The sequence below is a fragment of the Chlamydomonas reinhardtii genome, chromosome 16 (genome assembly GCF_000002595.2).
Source record: "Chlamydomonas reinhardtii strain CC-503 cw92 mt+ chromosome 16, whole genome shotgun sequence".
Taxonomy (NCBI): domain Eukaryota; kingdom Viridiplantae; phylum Chlorophyta; class Chlorophyceae; order Chlamydomonadales; family Chlamydomonadaceae; genus Chlamydomonas; species Chlamydomonas reinhardtii.
In genome coordinates, this window is record NC_057019.1 from 4,851,549 (window position 1) to 4,869,817 (window position 18,269).

The 18,269-nt window shown below is 67.3% G+C and overlaps 3 protein-coding genes across 3 annotated transcripts; 1 reads left to right on the top strand and 2 right to left on the bottom strand.

Annotated features, from left to right (window-relative positions):
• Positions 1–431: 431 nt before the first annotated feature.
• On the bottom strand, positions 432–11,767 carry CHLRE_16g686050v5 (uncharacterized protein). The gene is made up of 18 exons (XM_043071561.1): positions 11,670–11,767; positions 11,493–11,551; positions 11,056–11,142; positions 10,623–10,702; positions 10,015–10,093; positions 8,435–9,694; positions 8,107–8,191; positions 7,685–7,765; positions 7,287–7,374; positions 6,751–6,936; positions 4,694–6,431; positions 4,339–4,437; positions 3,958–4,046; positions 3,548–3,611; positions 2,765–2,861; positions 2,136–2,270; positions 1,824–1,958; positions 432–1,436 (listed from the first exon to the last, which is right to left on the bottom strand). Exons 1-18 carry the CDS (start codon positions 11,736–11,738, stop codon positions 1,335–1,337), a joined length of 4,533 nt encoding a protein of 1,510 aa, XP_042915929.1. The 5' UTR covers positions 11,739–11,767; the 3' UTR covers positions 432–1,334.
• A 48-nt stretch (positions 11,768–11,815) lies between these two features.
• CHLRE_16g686000v5 (uncharacterized protein) lies at positions 11,816–16,717 on the bottom strand. The gene is made up of 9 exons (XM_043071559.1): positions 16,454–16,717; positions 16,242–16,371; positions 15,693–15,772; positions 14,948–15,390; positions 14,466–14,669; positions 13,629–13,697; positions 13,231–13,299; positions 12,828–12,950; positions 11,816–12,439 (listed from the first exon to the last, which is right to left on the bottom strand). Exons 1-9 carry the CDS (start codon positions 16,620–16,622, stop codon positions 12,335–12,337), a joined length of 1,392 nt encoding a protein of 463 aa, XP_042915930.1. The 5' UTR covers positions 16,623–16,717; the 3' UTR covers positions 11,816–12,334.
• Positions 16,718–16,967: 250 nt separating this feature from the next.
• Positions 16,968–18,239, top strand: CHLRE_16g686002v5 (uncharacterized protein). Its single transcript, XM_043071560.1, has 2 exons — positions 16,968–17,290; positions 17,498–18,239. The coding sequence occupies exons 1-2, from the start codon at positions 17,069–17,071 to the stop codon at positions 18,164–18,166; spliced, it is 891 nt and encodes a 296-aa protein (XP_042915931.1). The 5' UTR covers positions 16,968–17,068; the 3' UTR covers positions 18,167–18,239.
• The last annotated feature ends 30 nt before the right edge of the window (positions 18,240–18,269 follow it).

Consider the following 18,269-nt stretch of genomic DNA (forward strand, 5'->3'; position numbering starts at 1 on the left):
CACTCGTGCAGCCGCAGCGAGCCCGAGAGACAACCCTGCGAATACACGCCCTGGGGCATCTAGATGTGTCTTTTGCCGACAGTCCTACTGCGCCCGCTCCGGCGACCGCGTTGGCTGCTGCCCTGCTGCTGCTTTCATGGCTGCTGGGACGCAGGGCGTGGAGTTCGGAGGGACCCATACAGCGCAGCAGTGTCTCTCACACACAGCACAGTAGGGGGCGCGGCCGTGCCCCCCGGGGCCCTGGCGCTCCAAGGCAGCCGCACCCGCCGCCAACGCGGCTTACACGGGCCTAGGAGCCGCTTGCGACGGAGCGACCGAGAGTCGAGGCATCGCCCGCCCCCTCCCACCCACGGCAGTACGGCACCTCCCCTCCCCTCCCCTAGCTGCGACGTGCTTCCACGTATCAGCATCTATCATGCCTGGCCGGGAGTAATTTTGATTCCTGGGACTCAATCCTTTGCCCTGTCACATCGCCCCTCGCTGCTGCGCTGCTACTGTATGTGGCGTCATGTCGTGTTGCACCTCTTTGTCTCGTCTTGTGCCCCTCAGCCCCTTTGTCTTGTGCCCCCCAGCCCCTCGCCATGTAGCTAGGCGAAGTAGCTAGGCATGTCATGCCCTGGCCCCCACACGGATCAAGACGACCTGCCTGCCTGGCCTGCACACCCCCTTACCTACACGTATGTCCTCCCCCCCTCCTGCATCGCCATCCACTCCGTCAGTTCTCGGCTCCAACGCCCCCACGCCCGACACACGCATGCGTTCAGTTATCCTCAGAACCGCGCGAGGGGTTTGCGCTGGCCAGGTCCGTGGGCGGGTGGCGGCGCCAAACCAGCATCCCTCCTCACGCCACGGCCCCTCGTCGGTCCACAGCCACCACCCACACGTCCCTCGCCCCAGCCCTCTCGCATATAGCGCCATTCGCGCCTTGGATACCAAGTAATCGCCTGTTGTACATCCCCGTTGCCCTCCCTTCCTCTACAGCAACCCATGTTATCGGGTACGGAACGGAATCCTGCTGCACCGCTCCCTCCACACGCCACCCCTACACCTGGAGCGCACCCCAGGCGACAACGCGCGCCACACGGCACACAACCCAGGCCCCACGCGCCCAACCAACACCCAATGACCGCTCACCAGTCAAACTCTCGTCATTCACCCTGCCCCCATCAGTCAACACCGCTCCAAGTGTAATTGCTCCGCCGGACACGCCGTTCCCGGCTTCAGCGCTCCTCCACACACGCCGCTCACGGCTTCAACGCTCCTCCGCACATGCTGCTCACGGCTTCGGCTGTCAGTGCTCCTCCACACACGCCGCTCACGGCTTCGAGGAGCTTTCAGTGCTCGGCCAGGTTGAGTGCGGACAGGACGTCCTCCAGCTTCTCCAGGTACTGTGTGTGGCCCGCGATCAGCGAGGACAGGTTGATGTTCTCAATGCCCTGGGGTTGGGGGGCGCAAGCAGATGACAGGTTGACACGGTGTGATGTGTGTGTGTGTGTGTGTGTATGTGTGTGTGTCCGTGAGCGCACGGAGTGGGGTTGTGTGCGGGTGCCGGGCGGGCGGGCCGGCGGGCGCGGGGTGTGATGCAGCCCGGAGAGGAGACACACACGCACTCACTCACTCACACACACACACACACACACACACACACACACACACACACGCACACACACACACATACACACACACGCACACAGACACACGCACACATACATACACACACACGCACACATCCACGCACCCTGTGCGCTTCCCCTTTCCTCCCCTCCACCCGCACCCGCTCCCCTACACCCCCGCCCCCCTCCCCCCCCCGCCCCCGCCCTCACCGGCACGGGCACGGGCCCCAGCCCCGCCGCTCGCTGCACCACGCTGTTCCTGGAGTGGGCCCGGAATATGACCCCCAGTACCCAGTCGTTGGAGCTGTAGGCGTTCACGAAGCGCCCAGACACAGCCACACGCGCCTGTTAAAGAGCACAACGAAACATGTATGTGTTGTGAGAGTGTGTAATACGTGCCGCCACCGTATCCACTCCCCGCAGCACCGCTAGCCCCTCCTTCCCGGTTCCCCGCCCCTGCTCCCCCGCCCCTCCCGCCCCGCCCCTCCTCCTCCCCTCCTTCCCCCCCTCCGCCCCTCCCACCTGTGTCCATCGCGCCTCATTGGCCGACACGGGTGTGCCCAGCAGCACCGCCGCCTCCACCAGGCCGCGGGCGCCGCATCGCGACAGCTCCAGAAGGCAGTGGAAGATGAGGCGCGCGCCCATGGAGAAGCCGATCTGAGGGGGGGGAGGGGGCGGTCACATTCGTGATTATTTACTGAAGAAGTGAGGGGGGGGGGAGGAAGAGCCACTCATGCGGACCGTGTGTATCAAAGATGGAATCATACGAAGCTAAAACAAATGGAGGATGGTAGGCAATCTCGGGGTACCGGGGGAGAGAGGCGGGTATTGTGTGTGTGAGCGGCAGGTGCAAGGTGAAGGGGGAAGTTGTACCCAAACTCCACACACAAAGCGAAGAAGGCAGCGGGCATGGGCATGGCATGGGCATGGCATGGGCATGGGTGTGTGTGATTGGTCCCTGTCAGCACCAAATGCCAACACGCTCACGGAATTGAAACTCCCATGCCCGCCCCCGCACGTCGGGACCTGCGCTATGCTGCCCATACAGCCTTCGCCTTAGCCCCGGTACCCGTCCCTCCGTCTCTTCTCCTCACGTGCCCTCCCAACACATGCACCCACCCACATACGCGCACACACGCACACGCACTCACCAGAGTGACAGGCCGGTCGCCGTGCGCTCCCTGCATGAGCAGGTGTGCCAGGCAGCGACCCGCCAGCTGCGCACGCCGCAGCGCAACGCGCCAGCGGCTGCGCGCGCGCGGGAGCAGGGGCGGATTGTTGTTGTTGTTGTTGTTGTTGTTGTTGTTGTTGTTGTTGTTGTTGTTGTTGTTGTTGTTGTTGGGGGTGAGAAGGATCGGGACACAAGGAATGGGGAGGAGGAGGGGGTGAGAAGGATCGGGATACAAGGTATGGGGGGGGGATAGCCATCCATGGGATGGTGTGTATCAAATATGAAGTGAAGTGCCGACGTCCAGAGGTACAGCAGGGAAGGGAGGAGGGAGAGGGAGGAGGGGGAGGGAGGAGGAGAGACAAGAGGAGGGCGATCGGACTTGGGCGGCACGCATGACACGTGGCTGGCCCGGGCTGATGCAAGCAGTGAAGTAGGTAGGCGCGTACCGCGCACACGAACAGCCACGCGACCTGTTCTCGAGGCGCTCGCTGCGTTAGCCGCCACTCCAAATGTGAACCCCCGGGCCCCTTTTGCACCTACACCTACACAGCCCCCGGCACAGCCCCCGGCACAGCCCCCGGCACAGCCACCTGCCCTCCCCCACACGCCCACCTGCCCTCCCCCACCTGCCCTTCCCCACCTTTCCCGCCTTCCCCACCTTCCCCACCTCCTCCCCCACCTGCCCCTCCTCCCCCACCTCCTCCTTCACCACCCCCCACCTCCACCCCCACCCCCGCCTCCTCCCCCACCCCCACCACCCCACCTGCCGATGGTGATGTTGATTGCGGACATGACGGCCATGGGCAGCATCAATGCGGTGATGAGCGCTGGGGAGGTGGGGGAGATGGGGGAGAGGGGTGTGTGGGGGGAGGGGCACGGGGGAGGGGTGGCGTGTGTATAGATGTGCGGTGCCTGTGTAGCTACGAGTCGCAGTCACATGGGGCAGTCACCCAACCTCCCCAACCACCAGGCCCCGCGCGGCCCTCAGTTTCCCTCTCCCGCGCCCTCACCCCCGGGTGCCACCAGTGTGTATGTGCGTGCGCCAACCCAAAACCCACCCACCCACCCGGGCCCCCACCCGGCCCCCCACCCGGCCCCCCACCTGGCCACCCCCCCTTGCGCCTTGACTTCTTAAACCTTGTAGCTATCGTGAGCAGTAACCCGCGCCCCCACCTGTTGACACGCTGAGCCGCACCACCATCTTGCCGCTCTCCTCCAGCGCCTTGTCCCGGATGAACTTACGCAGCGCGCCACCCAGAGACCTGGGGGGGGAGCGGAGGTTGGAGGAGGTGTGAGGAGGAGGTGTGAGGAGGTGAGAGGAGGCGGGAGAGGGAGGTGGAGGTGGGAGGGGGCAGGAGGGAGGGGGAGGCGGAGGAGGGGGAGGCGGGAGGAGGCGTGTCAGGTACAACAAAAGGGTGGCACGCAGCAGGGAACACAGCACAGCACAGCAAGGAAGCCAGCGCCTTTCCGCTTCCGATGCGCCCGCTGCGTTCCCACCCCGCCTCTCGCCCCGCCCTTCCCGCTCTTCCCGGCCGCCGCGCCCCCTCCACTCACTGCAGCACGTCTCCCTCCCACACCAGGCCCCACAGCTCGCGCCCGCTGCTGGGCAGGCGGCGCCAGGGGAAGGTGAAGTCGTCCGACTGCTTGATCCAGCTGAGGAGGGAGGGAGAATGTGGGAGATGGCAGGGGGGTGTTGTAAATACCAGCCCGAACTAAACCAAAACCAACGAAAACGAGCGGAGCACAGGCAGCGGCGTTAGTTGCAAGCAATAATACTTATGGGATGGGGGCCGAGGCGTCGTGGAGCCGCAGGGGGGGAGGGAGAATGAGGGAGGAGGAAGCGTGCGTCCGAGGGGCACAACACCAGCCACTATGAAGTATGTGCTTCTCGTAACAACCCAGCACGCACCCGTTCACGGCGATGGTCAGAGCCAGTGTGGCGTCACCGCTGCGGCGCGGGTTGACCGGCACTCGCAGCAGCGGCCGCGGCGCGGCCTTGCGCGCCGCCGCCGCCCGCCCGCTGCCGCTGCCACTGCCGCTCTTGTCCTTCGCCGCCGCCGCTGCCGCTTGCTTATCACCCTTCTTAGCCCCTGCTGCCGCCGCCGCCGCCGCGCTGCCGCTGGCGCCGCTGCTGTCACTGCCCCGGAACCAAGAGGTCCAGTTGGACGAGGTAGATGCCGGCGGCGGCGCCGCCACCGCCGCCGCCGGCCCCGCGCCGCCGGCGGCGCCGCCGCCGCCAGCCGCCGCCGCCGCCGCCGCCGCCACGCCGCCGTCCAGGTCCGCCTCCTCTTCCTTCAGCTCTGCCAGCAGCGCATCCATGTAGGCGCCGCGCCCGCCGCCGCCGCCGCCGCCAGCCGCCGCCGCCAGGTCAGCATCGCTGTCCTCCGCGTCCCAGGGGTCATCCATGCCATCATCCTGATACACGTCACACTCGTACACCGACTCCGCGTCCTCATCTATCTGAAAGCTGCGGATGCCGCCGCCACTGGCGCCGCCGGCGCCACTGCCGGCAGCGGCGGCTGCAGCGGTGCTGGAGCTCGGACCGGCGCCCCCACCGCCGCCTGCTCCTGCTCCTACGCCTGCAGCGGCGCCGGCAGCAGTGGTGCCGGGAGCGGTGGCCGTGGCCGACGTGGACGTGGAGGCGGCGGCGCCGGACCCGGTAGCCGCTGCCGCAGCTTCGGACGTCGCCACTGGCGGCTGCGGCTGCGGCTGCGGCTCGGGCTCCGCCGGCGGGAAGGGCGTTGCGGGCGCGCGGCGGAAGAGCGCAGTGAGGCTGTAGGGGTCCTCGTCCTCGTCATCAGCGGCGGCGGCGGCGGCGGCGGCTGTGCCCGCCGCTCCGGCTCCGGCCGCCGCCCCCAGGCAGCCCGGCACGAACAGCCCCGCCGCCGCCATGGCCGGATCCCCCTCCTGTGCGGCGCACTGCGGCGACCGCGGCTGCCGTGACCCGGAGGACCCGCTCTCCATCGCCGCCGCTGTCGCCACCGCCGCCGCCGCCGCCGCCGCTGCGCCGCTGGTGCTGCTGCTGGCGCCGCCGTCAGGTGCAGCTGCTGCAGCCGTTGTCGCCGGCTCTGCTACAGCCGTCGTCGTTGTCGCCTCTGCCGCCCGGCCTTCCAGGTCCTTTGCCGACGTCTCCCGCGAAGAGCCGCGGGAGCGCCACCGGAAGAACGACATGCCCTTGCCGCCGCCGCCGCCACCACTGCCACCACCGCCGTCCTTGCCATCGCCGCCGCCGCCGCCACTAGCGCCCTCAGCACCTGCACCCGCACCCGAACTCGCACCCGCACTGCTTCCGTCGTCGGCACCGGCGGCGCTGGGTGGCGGCAGCGGCGGCTTGCCGCTCCTCGCGGACGGCCCGCCTGCTACTGCCACCGCCGCCACCACCGCCGCCCTTCCTGCTACTGCCATCGCAGCTCCTGACGCCGAGGCGTCTGCGGCGCCGCTGCTCCCACGGCTGCTGCTGCCGCTGCCCTTGCCGCCAGCGCCTTGGCTGCCGGCCCCTGCAGCGCCTGCAGCGCCTCCATCGCCCTCCTCGCCTCCGTCGGCAGCATTATCATAGTTGTCGTTGTCGTCATTTTCATCGGCGCTTGGCGGCGGCGGCAGCAGCTCGGGCGTTGAAATGCTGAGGAAGCCAAACTCCTTGAGGTCACCTGCAGAGGGTTGTGGGGTGAGGTGGGGGTTACACTTGCATTGCTACAACAGGGTGGGTGGGGGGTAACTATTTATGTGGAAAACCAAGTAAGAAAGGAGTGGGGGAGCGGCATCGGCTCCGCCCCCACCCCCTCCCACCAACCCCCGCCCAACCCCAACTCCAACCCCCGCCCAAACCCCCTCCCACCAACCCCCGCCCAAACCCCCGCCCCAACCCCCGCCCCAACCCCAATCCCAACCTCAGCCCCCGCCCCAACCCCCACCCAACCCCAAACCACCACCCCAAACCCCAACCCAAACCCAAACCCCCGCGCGCACCGTAGAAGTCGGCTGTCTTGACGCCGGCCTGGTGAGCGCCGATGACGCCAAAGGTGCCGCCGATGGCGGCGGTGCCGGCGGTTGTGGCGCCCAGTGTGGACACGGTGGCGGCGGCGGCGGCGCCCCCGTGCAGCACCGTGATGGCGGTACCCAGCCCGGCCGCGATGGCGGGGGCAGCCAGGCCGCCTGTGTGTGTGTGTGTGTGTGTGTGTGTGTGTGTGTGTGTGTGTGTGTGTGTGTGTGTGTGCGTGTGTGTGTGTGTGTGTGTGTGTGTGTGTGTGTGTGTGTGTGTGTGTGTGCGTGTGTGTGTGTGTGTGTGTGTGAGTGTGAGTATGTGTGTGTGTGTGTGTGTGTGTGTGTGTGTGTGTGTGTGTGTGTGAGTGTGAGTATGTGTGTTTGTTACATTCATGATTATTAAAGACGTGGAGGGAGGGGCGGTTGGGTCGGTAGGGAGTGTTTGGGTTTGGGTTTCGTTCGCTCGCTCCATTTCCCCCTCCGCCGAGCCCCCCCAAGTCCCCCCCTGCCCTCCCCCCCACCTGTGATGGCCAGCAGTGCGGCGCCGCCCAGTGCACCGGCGCTGATCTTGAGGTAAGTCAGGTAGCGCCGAGTGCCGCCCGCAGTGGCCTGGAGGGGGGGGGGGCGGTGGGAGGAGGGGGAGGAGGAGGAGGAGGTGGGAGGGAGAAGCGCGTGCGCAACCTTTTGCATGCATACCCAAGGCCTCCTACCGTGGCCTCTTGCGCTGCCCCCCTGCCCTCCAGGGAGGCTGCCGCTGCGCCGCACAACACAGGGCCCACACAGGCCGGGAGGCGCCGCGTGCCCGGCTGCCCACACCCGTCCCCCCTGCCCCGCCCCCCACCCTGCACTGCCCCCATCCCCCCTGTGCCCCGCCCCCCGGTCCCCTGTAACCCCTTGTGCCCCCCCTGCTGCCTCACACCTGCACGTGCCCGCGCAGGTCGAAGCCGCCCTCCGCGCCCTCCGCCCGCCCCTGCAAGTCCAACAGCTGCAGCGCCCACATCTGTGGCGGCGGGGGTGGAGGTGCAGGTGGGGGTGGGGGTAGAGTGGGCGGGTGGGCGGGATGGCGGCGGGTGTCACACGGGGTGTGTTTAGCGGTGCATGGGGCGGGCTGCTACGTGCGTGTGTGTGTGGGAGCAGGCATAGCAACATGTGCGGCCGTGTGAATCCACCAAGACCCACCCGCTCACCCGCTGCTGCCGCCCGTCACACTGGCCTGTGCCTCTCTTTGGCCGCACCCCCACCCTTCTTCGTTGGGCTCGGGCACATACCTCCCCGCCCCCAGTTTGGGCTGGTATCTACAACCCCCCTTATGCCCGCCGTATGCCCGCCCCTCCCCCCCACCTGCTCCATGGCATGCATTTTGGCCGCGGGTATGTGTAGCCAGTGGCAGAAGCGCCGCAGGGCCACACGGGCACGAGCGTCGTACCTGGTAACGCGTGCAGCGCGGCGGCGGCGGCGGCGGCATGGGGTGTTGAAGGGTCAGGGGGCCGGCAGCAGCGTCAGAGCAGCAGCGTCAGAGGTCACGTTGGTGCGTACGATGTTTGAGCGTATGCTGTTGTAACAACTCTTCAAGCATGCATTAAATACAAAGGCAGTGTGATCGCGAGAGTCGCACACACCATAGCATCCTGCCACCACCATTACACAGCGTTCGGGACGCGCAACCCACCATCGCAGCAGCGGCCGCCGCACCACCCGCACCGGCGCGCTGCCCGCCGCCCCCGCCCCCGCCCCGGGCAGCGCCGCCGCCGATGACGACGACCCCGCACCGCCGCCGCCGCCGCCACCGCCACCGTTCGCGGTGCCAGCCGCCTTCTGCGACCGCCACCGACTGAAGAAACCGCCGCCGCCGCCGCTGCTGCTGCCGCCAGCCGCTGCCGCTGCCCCTGACGTCGACGCCCCGCCGCCGCCGCCGCCCGACGGCCCAGCCCCATTCCCAGCGCCATCCGACCGCCGCCGCGCCGCCGCCGCCGCCACATCGTCGCCGTCGCCGCCGCCGTCGTCGCCGGCATCGGCGGCGGCGGCGGCATCGGCGGCGGCGGCTCGCAGGCAGGCGCCAATGAGTTCGTACAGTGCCATGATGGACTGGTGGGTGGGGTCGTGGCGGAGGGACGGCGGCGGCACGAGCGCGGCACTCGCACAGGACCCAGCCACGCCGGCGGCATCGGCAGCTGCGAAGGCGGTGCTGGTGCTGGTGCTGGCGGCAGGCCCGGCTTCTGCGGCAGCCGTGGCGGCTGCGGGGGCCACAGAGGGCATGGGAGACGATGGTACCGCCTCCGCCGCCGCCTCCGCACTGGCAGCCGCCGCCGCCTCAGGGGTCGCCGCCGCCTCCGGGTTGGCTACAGCCGCCGCCTGTGCGCCGCCGCCGTCGCCGCCTCCTCCTTTCTTCCCCGTGCCTTCCTGCCGCCTCCCCCGGCCCTTGTCCCGGCCTTTCGCCTCCTTCTCCTGCTTGCCCTTTCCGCCGCCCCTGTTGCTGTCGGCCGCCTGCTTCCCGCCCCCGCTGCCCCGCCCCTCCGCACTGCCACGCCCCCCGGGGCCCTCCGGGGCAGCGGCAGCGCCGCCACTGGCCGCAGCCGAGGAGCCCGGCCCGGCCCCTGCCCCAGCCCCAGCCCCAGCCCCAGCCCCATCAGTAGCTGTCGCTGCAGCAGCTGTGGCAGCCACATCAGTAGCTGTCGCTGCAGCAGCTGTAGCAGCCTCCTCTGCTCCGGCCTGCGGCTCCGCCACAGCAACCACCGCCACTGCGGCCTTGCCGCCGCCGCCAGCCGCATCCCCCGCCGCCCCGCTATCCCCACCCGCACCTCCTGCTGCTGCTACTGCCGCCGCGCCACTGCCACCGCCGCTGCTGCTGCCGCCACTGGGCTCGGGCCACTCCACCGCAACGGCCCGGGTGATGAGGGGCGCCGCCGCCGGGTCCAGCAGGGCGCAGTACCTGTGTGCGTGGTGTGTGCGTGTGTGTGGGGTTGCCACCACATGACCACATGACCATATAACCACATGACGACACATGGCTACACGCGGCGACACGGTTGCGACGACACGGGGCCGGCAGCACACGGGGGGCGACACCAGTGTCGCGGCATGCGGTTGCTTTGCCCCCAGCCCTGGTGCCAGCCCGGGTTGGCCCCGCCAGCGCCAGCGCCTGCTGCCCCCCGCCCCACTGGGCACCCAGCGACCGTGTGGCTCCTTCCCCCGCACTGCCCCGCTGCGGCCCGGCCGCACACACAGGCACACATACACACACACACGCACCTGCGCACCAGCCCCACTAACGACACCTGCGCCTCGTGTGGGCTGGGCGCGTGGGACACGTCAGGCATCTTCAGCAGGCCTGAGGCAACAGCGGGGGGCCGGGGCGGCGGTTGTGTGAGGAAGCCTGAAGCCTGAAAGGCGGAGTCTTTGCTCGGCTGGGTCGGCTTGATGCGGGGCGCAAAGCGACAGGAGCAGAAGATTATGGGGAGGAGGGGTCGCTGCGTGTGGCGCATGCGGCAGTTGCGGCACCCGTACGGTTTGCGCAAGTGACACGTGCTGCCCATGCCTCACAGCCCCTCCAACACCCCCCTGGTTGGGCGGGTAGTTACAACCCACCCCCCAGCCATGCGCACCGTCATCTCAAGACGGCTCCCACCTCCCACTGACAGCGCTCCGCCGCGGCCCCCTCCCCCCTTGGCCTTACAGCCCATCCCTCCCTCCCCTTCCCCCTTCCCCACCTCCCCATCGTCTTCTGCTCCTGGGCTTTCTAATCATAATGATGGACTTCCTCGTTGGGTGCGAGCCTATAACACCCCTCCCCCCTCCCTCCCCTCCCTCCCCTCTCTCCCCTCCCTCCCCTCCCTCCCCTCCCTCCCCCCATCACTCACCCGGCCACCGGGCTGCCGACACGCCCATGCCCGCATACACACGCCGGCACAGCCCCGTGGGCGCGCAGCAGTCGAAGCCCCTGCGCGGCAGCACACACACACACGTTTTGTACTTAACTTCACACACACACACACACGTACACACACATACACACATACACACACACACACACACACACACACACACACACACACACACACACACACACACACGCAGCGAGCCACGCCACGCCACACCGTGTCCATATGTCCGTGGACACGCCGCGGCCTCACCGACCAGGTGGTGCGCTGCAACGTGCTGAGCCAGCGATGGCTGGGCCAGCAAGCGCCACGCGGCCGCACAGGGGGTGGCTCACATGGTCACATGCTCCAGCCCAGCCCGGCCCAGCCCAGCCCAGCCCAAACACACACGCGGCCACAGGGCCACACGCACCAGAAGCCCGGCGGCACCTGCATGCCCGGCCAGTACTCGGCCTCAGGCACACAGATGAGGTCGTCAAACAGCTCCTCATCAGGGCAGCTGGGGGGGAGGAGGGGGGAGGAGGGGAGGGGAGGGGTAGAGGTAGGGGTGGGCAAAGGGGTTGATGGAAGTTGGAGGTGGAGGTAGAGTAGGGTAGGGAGGGGGGCGGGGGAAGGGGCCTGCGCGTTTCAAGCTGCCCGCCTTGGCGGCAGCACGCAGCCACGTGGCTCCCTGACCTAGGCCGCACACGTGGCACCTCCGCCGTGGGGTGGTGGCGGGGTGGTGGTGGTGGGGGGGGGCGGGAGGAGGGGGGGCACGCGGGCGGAAGTTGCAGAGCAGCAGCTGCCAACCTGAAAACCCCGCAGCGCACCCTTGCCCCCGGCGCCAAAACGCGCGAACGAGGGACTCACCCCCATGCGGCTTTGTTTTCACGCAGCCTGTTGCCGAGCTCATCTACCCCAGCTTCAACCTGTTGAGGGAGCGGAGCAACAGCCTTCCAACTTCAGCGCCATTTCGCTGCAGCTCCACCCAAGCCCTCAGATTCAACCAGCGTCCACTGCCACATCATACGATTCTTTCGCGCGGACCTGGACTGTGTGTAGCGCCAAGGTAAATAGCGAGCACGCGCTGTAGCGCTCTGCGTCGTCTAAATCCATTTCCTCAAGCACATTCAAGAAGTGCGTTTGAACGCTTGACTATTTATAACCTTTGCGACCTGCTTGTAGAAGGCGCAGGCTAAAAAGCCTTACAGCGCAGTCTGTCGGTCTGGCGTTCTCCAACGTTGCTTAATCGCGTTTATGCTTTTGTATCAATTACAGGTCATATCTAGCGTTCATATCTGTCCCTGGGGCTCCCCGACAGATGTGGCAAACCCAGCCACGACACGACTTCGGCACCGGACAGGGCCCTGCAGTGCCCGGCAGTACACCCGTGCCGGCCCCTGCGCCTACCCGAAGAAGAACAACGACACCTAAAATGTCACTCAGCTGGCACAGCTACCGGGAATGGGTTGAACTCGCCAAGGGCACACGATACCCCACACTGACACACAGTCCCTTCGCCCACCAGGTTCGACATCCCAGTGTAAGACTGCGCTTCAACAAAGATTTGCACCCCGCATCACTACCAGGCACCCAACACGCCACACAAGCCACACCACACCACACAGGGCTCGTACCCAGGGCTCCCCCTGTACCACTGCTGCCCCCTGCCGCCCGCCGCCCGCCGGCTGCGGCCCCCTGCCGCCCCTCGCTCAGTAGTAGGCCCTGCGCGGGTTGCCCAGCGGGTTGGGTCGGTACTTGTAGCCCAGCATCATGCGCTTGCGGTAGGCCTCGAAGGGGTCGTCCTCCTCCGTCACCTGAGGGCGGGGGGCGGGGGCGAGGGGGGAGAAGGCACGGGGAGAAGGGTTGAAGGCACACACGGGGTGAAGGCTTGTGAGCGGAAGGGGTACCGTAAGAGGGTCGTGGGGCATGAGGCCAGCGGGGGGCGTGCGCGGTGCCGCCGGTAAGGTACAGGGCAGAGCGCCCCGCCACTCCCCCCCCACACACACACATCAAGCACAGCTTCAGGCACTAGCTGTCCACCAGTGTGCCCGCGCTCGGGCGACACACCTTGCACCCCTTTTACACACGCACACACGCACACACACTCACACGCACACACACACACACACACACACACACAAACGCGCACGCCAGGGTGTGCCAAACCCTCCTGTAAACCCTAACCCCCCAAAACACACGCACCTCGCCCACGGCCGTGGCTCCCAGGCCGCGCTGCTCGCCCGCGGCTGGCGCGCCTGCTGACGCCTTGATGGGCGCGGTGATGCCCTTCTGCGTGCCGCCCAGCCCCTCGCCCTCCTTCCAGCCCTGGGGACGGCAAGTTGGCGACGGGTTGGACACGGGGGGACACGCAAACACAGCCGCATTGGGCGTGGCCACAGAGTGTGTGTGGGTCAAGATAACAAGCACGAGCAGGACACAGGAGTCAAAACAGGACGCCCGCAGCGCATGCCACCTGCGGCCCTGCCACCTGCCACCTGCCACCTGCGGCCCTGGCCCCGCCCCGCAGTCAACGCACGCAATCTCAGCCACCCAGCCAGCCAGCCAGTCAGCTAGTCAGTCAGTCCCGCACACACAACGCACGCACCATCTTGGACAGCAGCTTGTGGCCGATGTTGTCCGACCCGATGGCGTTCTTGTTCGCCAGCTGCTCCGCCTGACGGGGGCAGGGCGTGCGTGTGTATGTGTGTGCATGTGTGTATGTGTTAGGAAAGCACTCGAGAGAGGGTCGACACCTTGCGAGCACACAAGCGCCCCTCCACCACCACCACCTGCCTGCCTACCCCTACCTGCTTCATCCGCCCCCCACCTGCCCCTCTCCCCCCCCATCTTCCCACCCCCACCTGCCCCCTCCTCCTCCTCCTCCTCCTCCTCCTCCCTCCTCCTCCTCCTCCTCCCCCTCCTCCCGCTCCTCCTCCCCCCTCCTCCCCCCCTCTCCTGCTCCTCCTCCCCCCCTCTCCTGCTCCTCCTCCCCCTCCCGCTCACCTGCACCTTGGCCACCTTGTCACCGGTCTTGGCCAGGAATTCCGCCAGCACCTCCTTGGGGATGTAGTCCTGGGGGGGGGAGGGGGAAGAGGGTGGGTCGCGAGGTGAAGACAATGGGAACAGGGTAAGAGCAGGCGTGAGAGTTGGGCAAGGGGGTTTACATTCATGATTGTTTAAGAGGGGGGGCAGTCAGAGGTGTGGTGGTAGTCGGGACTGGCGGCGGTCAGGAGTGGGGGCGGTGACGGGAGATGGAGGGAAGGTGGCACATGTACGTGTACGTACAGGTACGTACAGGCACATACGGGCTGAGGTCTTGAGGACTGAAGGCCCCCAGAGCCCGGCCACGCGGCTGCGACTGGGCCCTGCGCACAGCCCTGCCTGCAAGCCCGCATGGCACCCGACCCACCCACCCCACACCCGAAGCACACCCACCACTCCATCCTTTACTCGTTGGGCTCAGGCATGCACCCCTCCCCCACGAGCCCGCCCCCCCCCCACGCTCTATTACATTGGGTTGGGTAACTTGGGTGTAGTTTGGCCTGGCATGTACCCCCCCCCCCTCTAGCCACCTCGACGCATGCACTCAGCTTCTTTACCAACGAGCCTTACTTATCACCACTACTACTCCAGACTACTTGCTTTCAATAGGAACTTAGTTTTTAGCGTTAGCCGCCACGGAAACACGGGGGAGCCAGCAGCCTGCCGCTGGCGAAACAACGGTATGGAATGCGTCGCGTGTGCCCGCTGTACCTCTGGACGTCGGCACTTCACTTCATATTTGATACACACCATCCCATGGATGGCTACCCCCCCGGCCCCCCCCACCCCCCCACCCACCCCCATGTGGTGGCCGCGGCTGCCGTCGTCCTTGTACACGGCCGTGGTCTTGCGCCGCTCGAACGCGGTCTTGTTCAGCAGCGGCTCCGCACGCCGCCGCCGCGCCTCCTCATCATCGTCGTCGCCGTCGCCGGTGCCGGGCTCGTCGGGGTCGGCACTGGCGGAGCGGCCGCGCTCACGCCGGGCGGCTAGCCGCGCAAAGGCCTGCGGGAGCGAGGCGGGGAGGAGGAGGGATAGAGAGGTGGGAGGGGGCTGAGGGGGGCGGTGAGGGCAAGGGCGGTGGGCGGTGTATGTGTGCGTGTGTGCGGCCGCTGTGTGTGGGTGGTTGCGGGCGTCACCGCGGCCACAGCAGCCGGTGCCGGCCAAGCCAGCCCCCCAGCCCCCAGCCCCCAGCCCCAGCCCCCCCAGCCCCCAGCCTCCAGCCCCAGCCCCCCAGCCCCAGCCCCAGCCCTCAGCCCCTCCCCCAGCTGCTGCCGCCGCACCTCCATGGCCGCCACGGAGTCGCCCTGCGCCAACGCGATCTGCGCCCGCCGCCGCGCCTCCGCCTCCGCCTCCTCCTTCGCCTCCGCACTCAGCTCCGCCGACGGCGACGGGCTGAAAGAGCGCAGGCGGCCGGCGGCGGCGGCGGCCTTGGCGGCGGCCGCCGCGGCGGCGACCGCCGCCGCCGCCTCCGGCGGCAGGGCCGAGAAGACGCTGGCGCCGGGTGCGCCGCCAGGGGCAGGAGGCGGCGGCGGCGGAGGCGAGGCCGAGGGCGGCCCTTGGCCCCAGCGGCTTGAGGCGGAGGCCCGGGATGGAGCGGCGGCGGCTGAGGCGGACGCGGAGGGCGGCGGGACGAAGGAGGGACGCCGGCTGCCGGCGTCGCCGCCGGGGGCAGGCAGGGGAGGCGGCGGAGGCAGGGGTGTTGGGGGCGGCGCCCCGGCGGCGCCTGCGCAGGGGCGGTGGGCAGAGCACCACATTCGTTCAACAGGCCAGGTGTGCCGTGTGTGCGCGCTACTTCGGCCTGGGTTGTGCCTTGCGGGCACCTTAGTGGCACCCTACAGATTGTTAGGCACACCCTTGTGTGTATGCTTGCATCCACCCTACAAATTGTAAGGCACACCCTTGTGTGTATGCTTGCATCGGCCTGGGTTGTGCCTTGCAAGTGCTGACGTGCAGCGCCCGCAGGAGGCTGCCGACGGAGTCAGGCAAGCCCCCGATTTGTCAGGCCCGGGGCCAGCGCGCGCTCACCGCCGCCGGCTGCAGCCTGGAACTCGCGCAGCTTGGCCGCATAGAACTGATAACCCGGAGACGTCTTGTTGTGCAGGAAACTGTTGTGTAGGCAATGAATGGATGGAGGGGAAAACATATAGATACCGTTGAAAGTTGGTCGTGGGAGCAAGAGAGAGGACGACGGAGTGGAAAGGGCTTGGCCGGGGGGCTAGTTAGCTGCGTGGGCGGGCTGGCAGGGAGGGCCATATGCCAGTGTGAGATGTGGCCATCAGGCATAAGAGGGAGTAAAAGGAAGGGAATCTGCCAGGCAGGCAAGTGGGAGCACAAGCAAAGCAACCGCAATATCAAGGGCCTGCCTGCGTGCCATGGGCGCGTGCACACGTTGACACAGCCTGGCCGTCAGCCTCTCTCCCACTCCCCAGTGTGGCTGCCCCCAACCTTGCGCGTGCACCGCTTACGCCACCCCAATGCTGCAGCTCCCGAGCTGCCATGCCATACCCCATGCTGCAGCTTTCCAGCTGCCATATCAATCCTCTCCAAAACGGGTTCTGCGGAGTCCGGGCGCACCTGAAGGGCGTGTCTGAGCCGGGGTTGCGCTCGCGTGTCAGGTCCTCGAACTGCGCCCCGTTCTTGGCGACGAAGTCCGCAAGCTTCGTCGCGACCTCTTGAGTCTCCGCATCCACGAGACCAGATGCAGCTGAGAATGCAACAGAGTTTGGGGCTTGCGGGCCAAGTCAGTGGAAGAGTTGCACCAGCGACTCGGCAACATCATCCCCGACCTGGTGGTGCCTCCGTGCGCGCCCGCTTCGATGCTTGCTCGTTGTCATCTTCAGCGCCGAATAGTTCACCGACATGCGCAGGTTTCGCTGGGGCTTTCCCTATCGCCAGCTTTGCGCCTTGTGGGCGCTTAAACAATGGATTGTTTGCCTTTATACTGAAGCCTGACATTTTATTTGGTGTTTCATCAATAAGGTCGAGTGAGTGCCGACTGGTGTTAAGCGAGCTTGTCGGCCTCGGTCGCAGTCGTCATTCCTGCCCATTCTGAGAGGAGGAACCGCGCCCTGGCGACTGTTCTGGCCTGTCTGCAAGGGATTCTGCACACACAGCAGCAAAATAGCGGTGGAGGAGGGGCTGCTAGCGGAGGAGGGGAGGGGGCTGGACGGGCGTGCCGTGGGTGCCGACTCGCCACGCCCTGCCACGGCCCCACCCCATGCAGCGTGGGGCCTTTCCCGCAGTTAGCCGCCCATCCCCAGCCCTCATACTTAAAGAGCCCTCTGCAACTGTACACCACATAGTAAAACCCCGCTGCTGGCTGTGAGTTTAGCTCACCCGCACACCACCGTCCATCTATGGCGCCAAAGGCGCCTCTCACACGGGTGAATGCGGTCGATTTTATGACCGCCGCGTTCGATGATTTGGATGCAGCCGAAGCTGCCGACAGAGCTCAAAACCTGGACGAGGCGGTTGAGAAATACTCGCGCGCCATTGCAAGCATCACCGAATTCTTGAAAGCCCCGTTCGCGGGCGATTTCAGCGGCTTTATCGAGCCCAGCGAGCTGCGATCTATGCTGCCGGGCGTGCAGCTGCGACTGGGTCGACTGAAGAAAATGCAGCAGGTGCGCACGCGCCCCTGGTTCCCGCCTGCGCGGTGCCCGGCGTGCCCAGCGTGCCTACGAATACCACCGCAGCATCTACTCTGGCACTAGCAGCCTGCTGAAACTCCTCAGCAACTACGTCCGCGTCAGAGTACCGTATCACCTGCCAAGCCCAGGGCAAAGCCAAAACCAACCTGCAGCTCGCCCCCCGCCCTCTGCTGTCACCAGGTCCGCGACGCACCGCCCGTACCCGGCGCCATACCCCTCACCGGACCCAATGCAGCCGTGTCGCTGTCTCCGGAGGATGCCGCAGATGTTGCAGCTCGCGCCGCCGCCGCGGCGGCGGCGAAGGCCCGCCGGCCGCCGCCGCCGGCGGCAGGCAAGGGGCCGGGACCAAGCGCGGCCGGCGACACGGCCGCCTTGTTTGGGGCGGGCTCGGCTGCTGCTGCGGCAGGGGCTGGAGCTGGGGCCGGGGCTAGGGCTGCAGATGAAGAGCGCGCGACGGCAGAGCGGCTGCAACAGGAGCTGTTGCGCGTGGCAGGGGCGGCAGGTGCAGCGGCTGGGGCAGGGGCCGCTGCGGCGCCGGCGGCGGCGTCCGCGGGCAAGAAATCCGTTGCGGGCACAACATCTGCGGTGGCTGAAGCAAGAGCAGGAGCAGGAGTTGCAGCAGCAGGACAGGAGGAGGGTTCTTCAGGTGCCGGTCTTGGTGCGGCGCAGCAGTGCGCGGGTTGTGGGCTGCAGGGCCGCTGGCGCGAAGGCTTCTCGGGAGGCGCCCCGGCCGCTAGCACGGCCGCCCCGCCGTCGCTGCTTCGGTGCGGCCGCTGCCGTGCCGTGTTCTACTGCTCGAGGGAATGCCAGAAGCAGCACTGGAGCAAGCACAAGCTGGCGTGCAGGTGAAGTGCGTCTGGAGTGGAGGCGAGCGCTTGAGGCAGTGCCCATCGTGTGCATGCGCATATGCCTCGGCGTTAGCCCTTCTACTGCGACATATTACCTGCATACA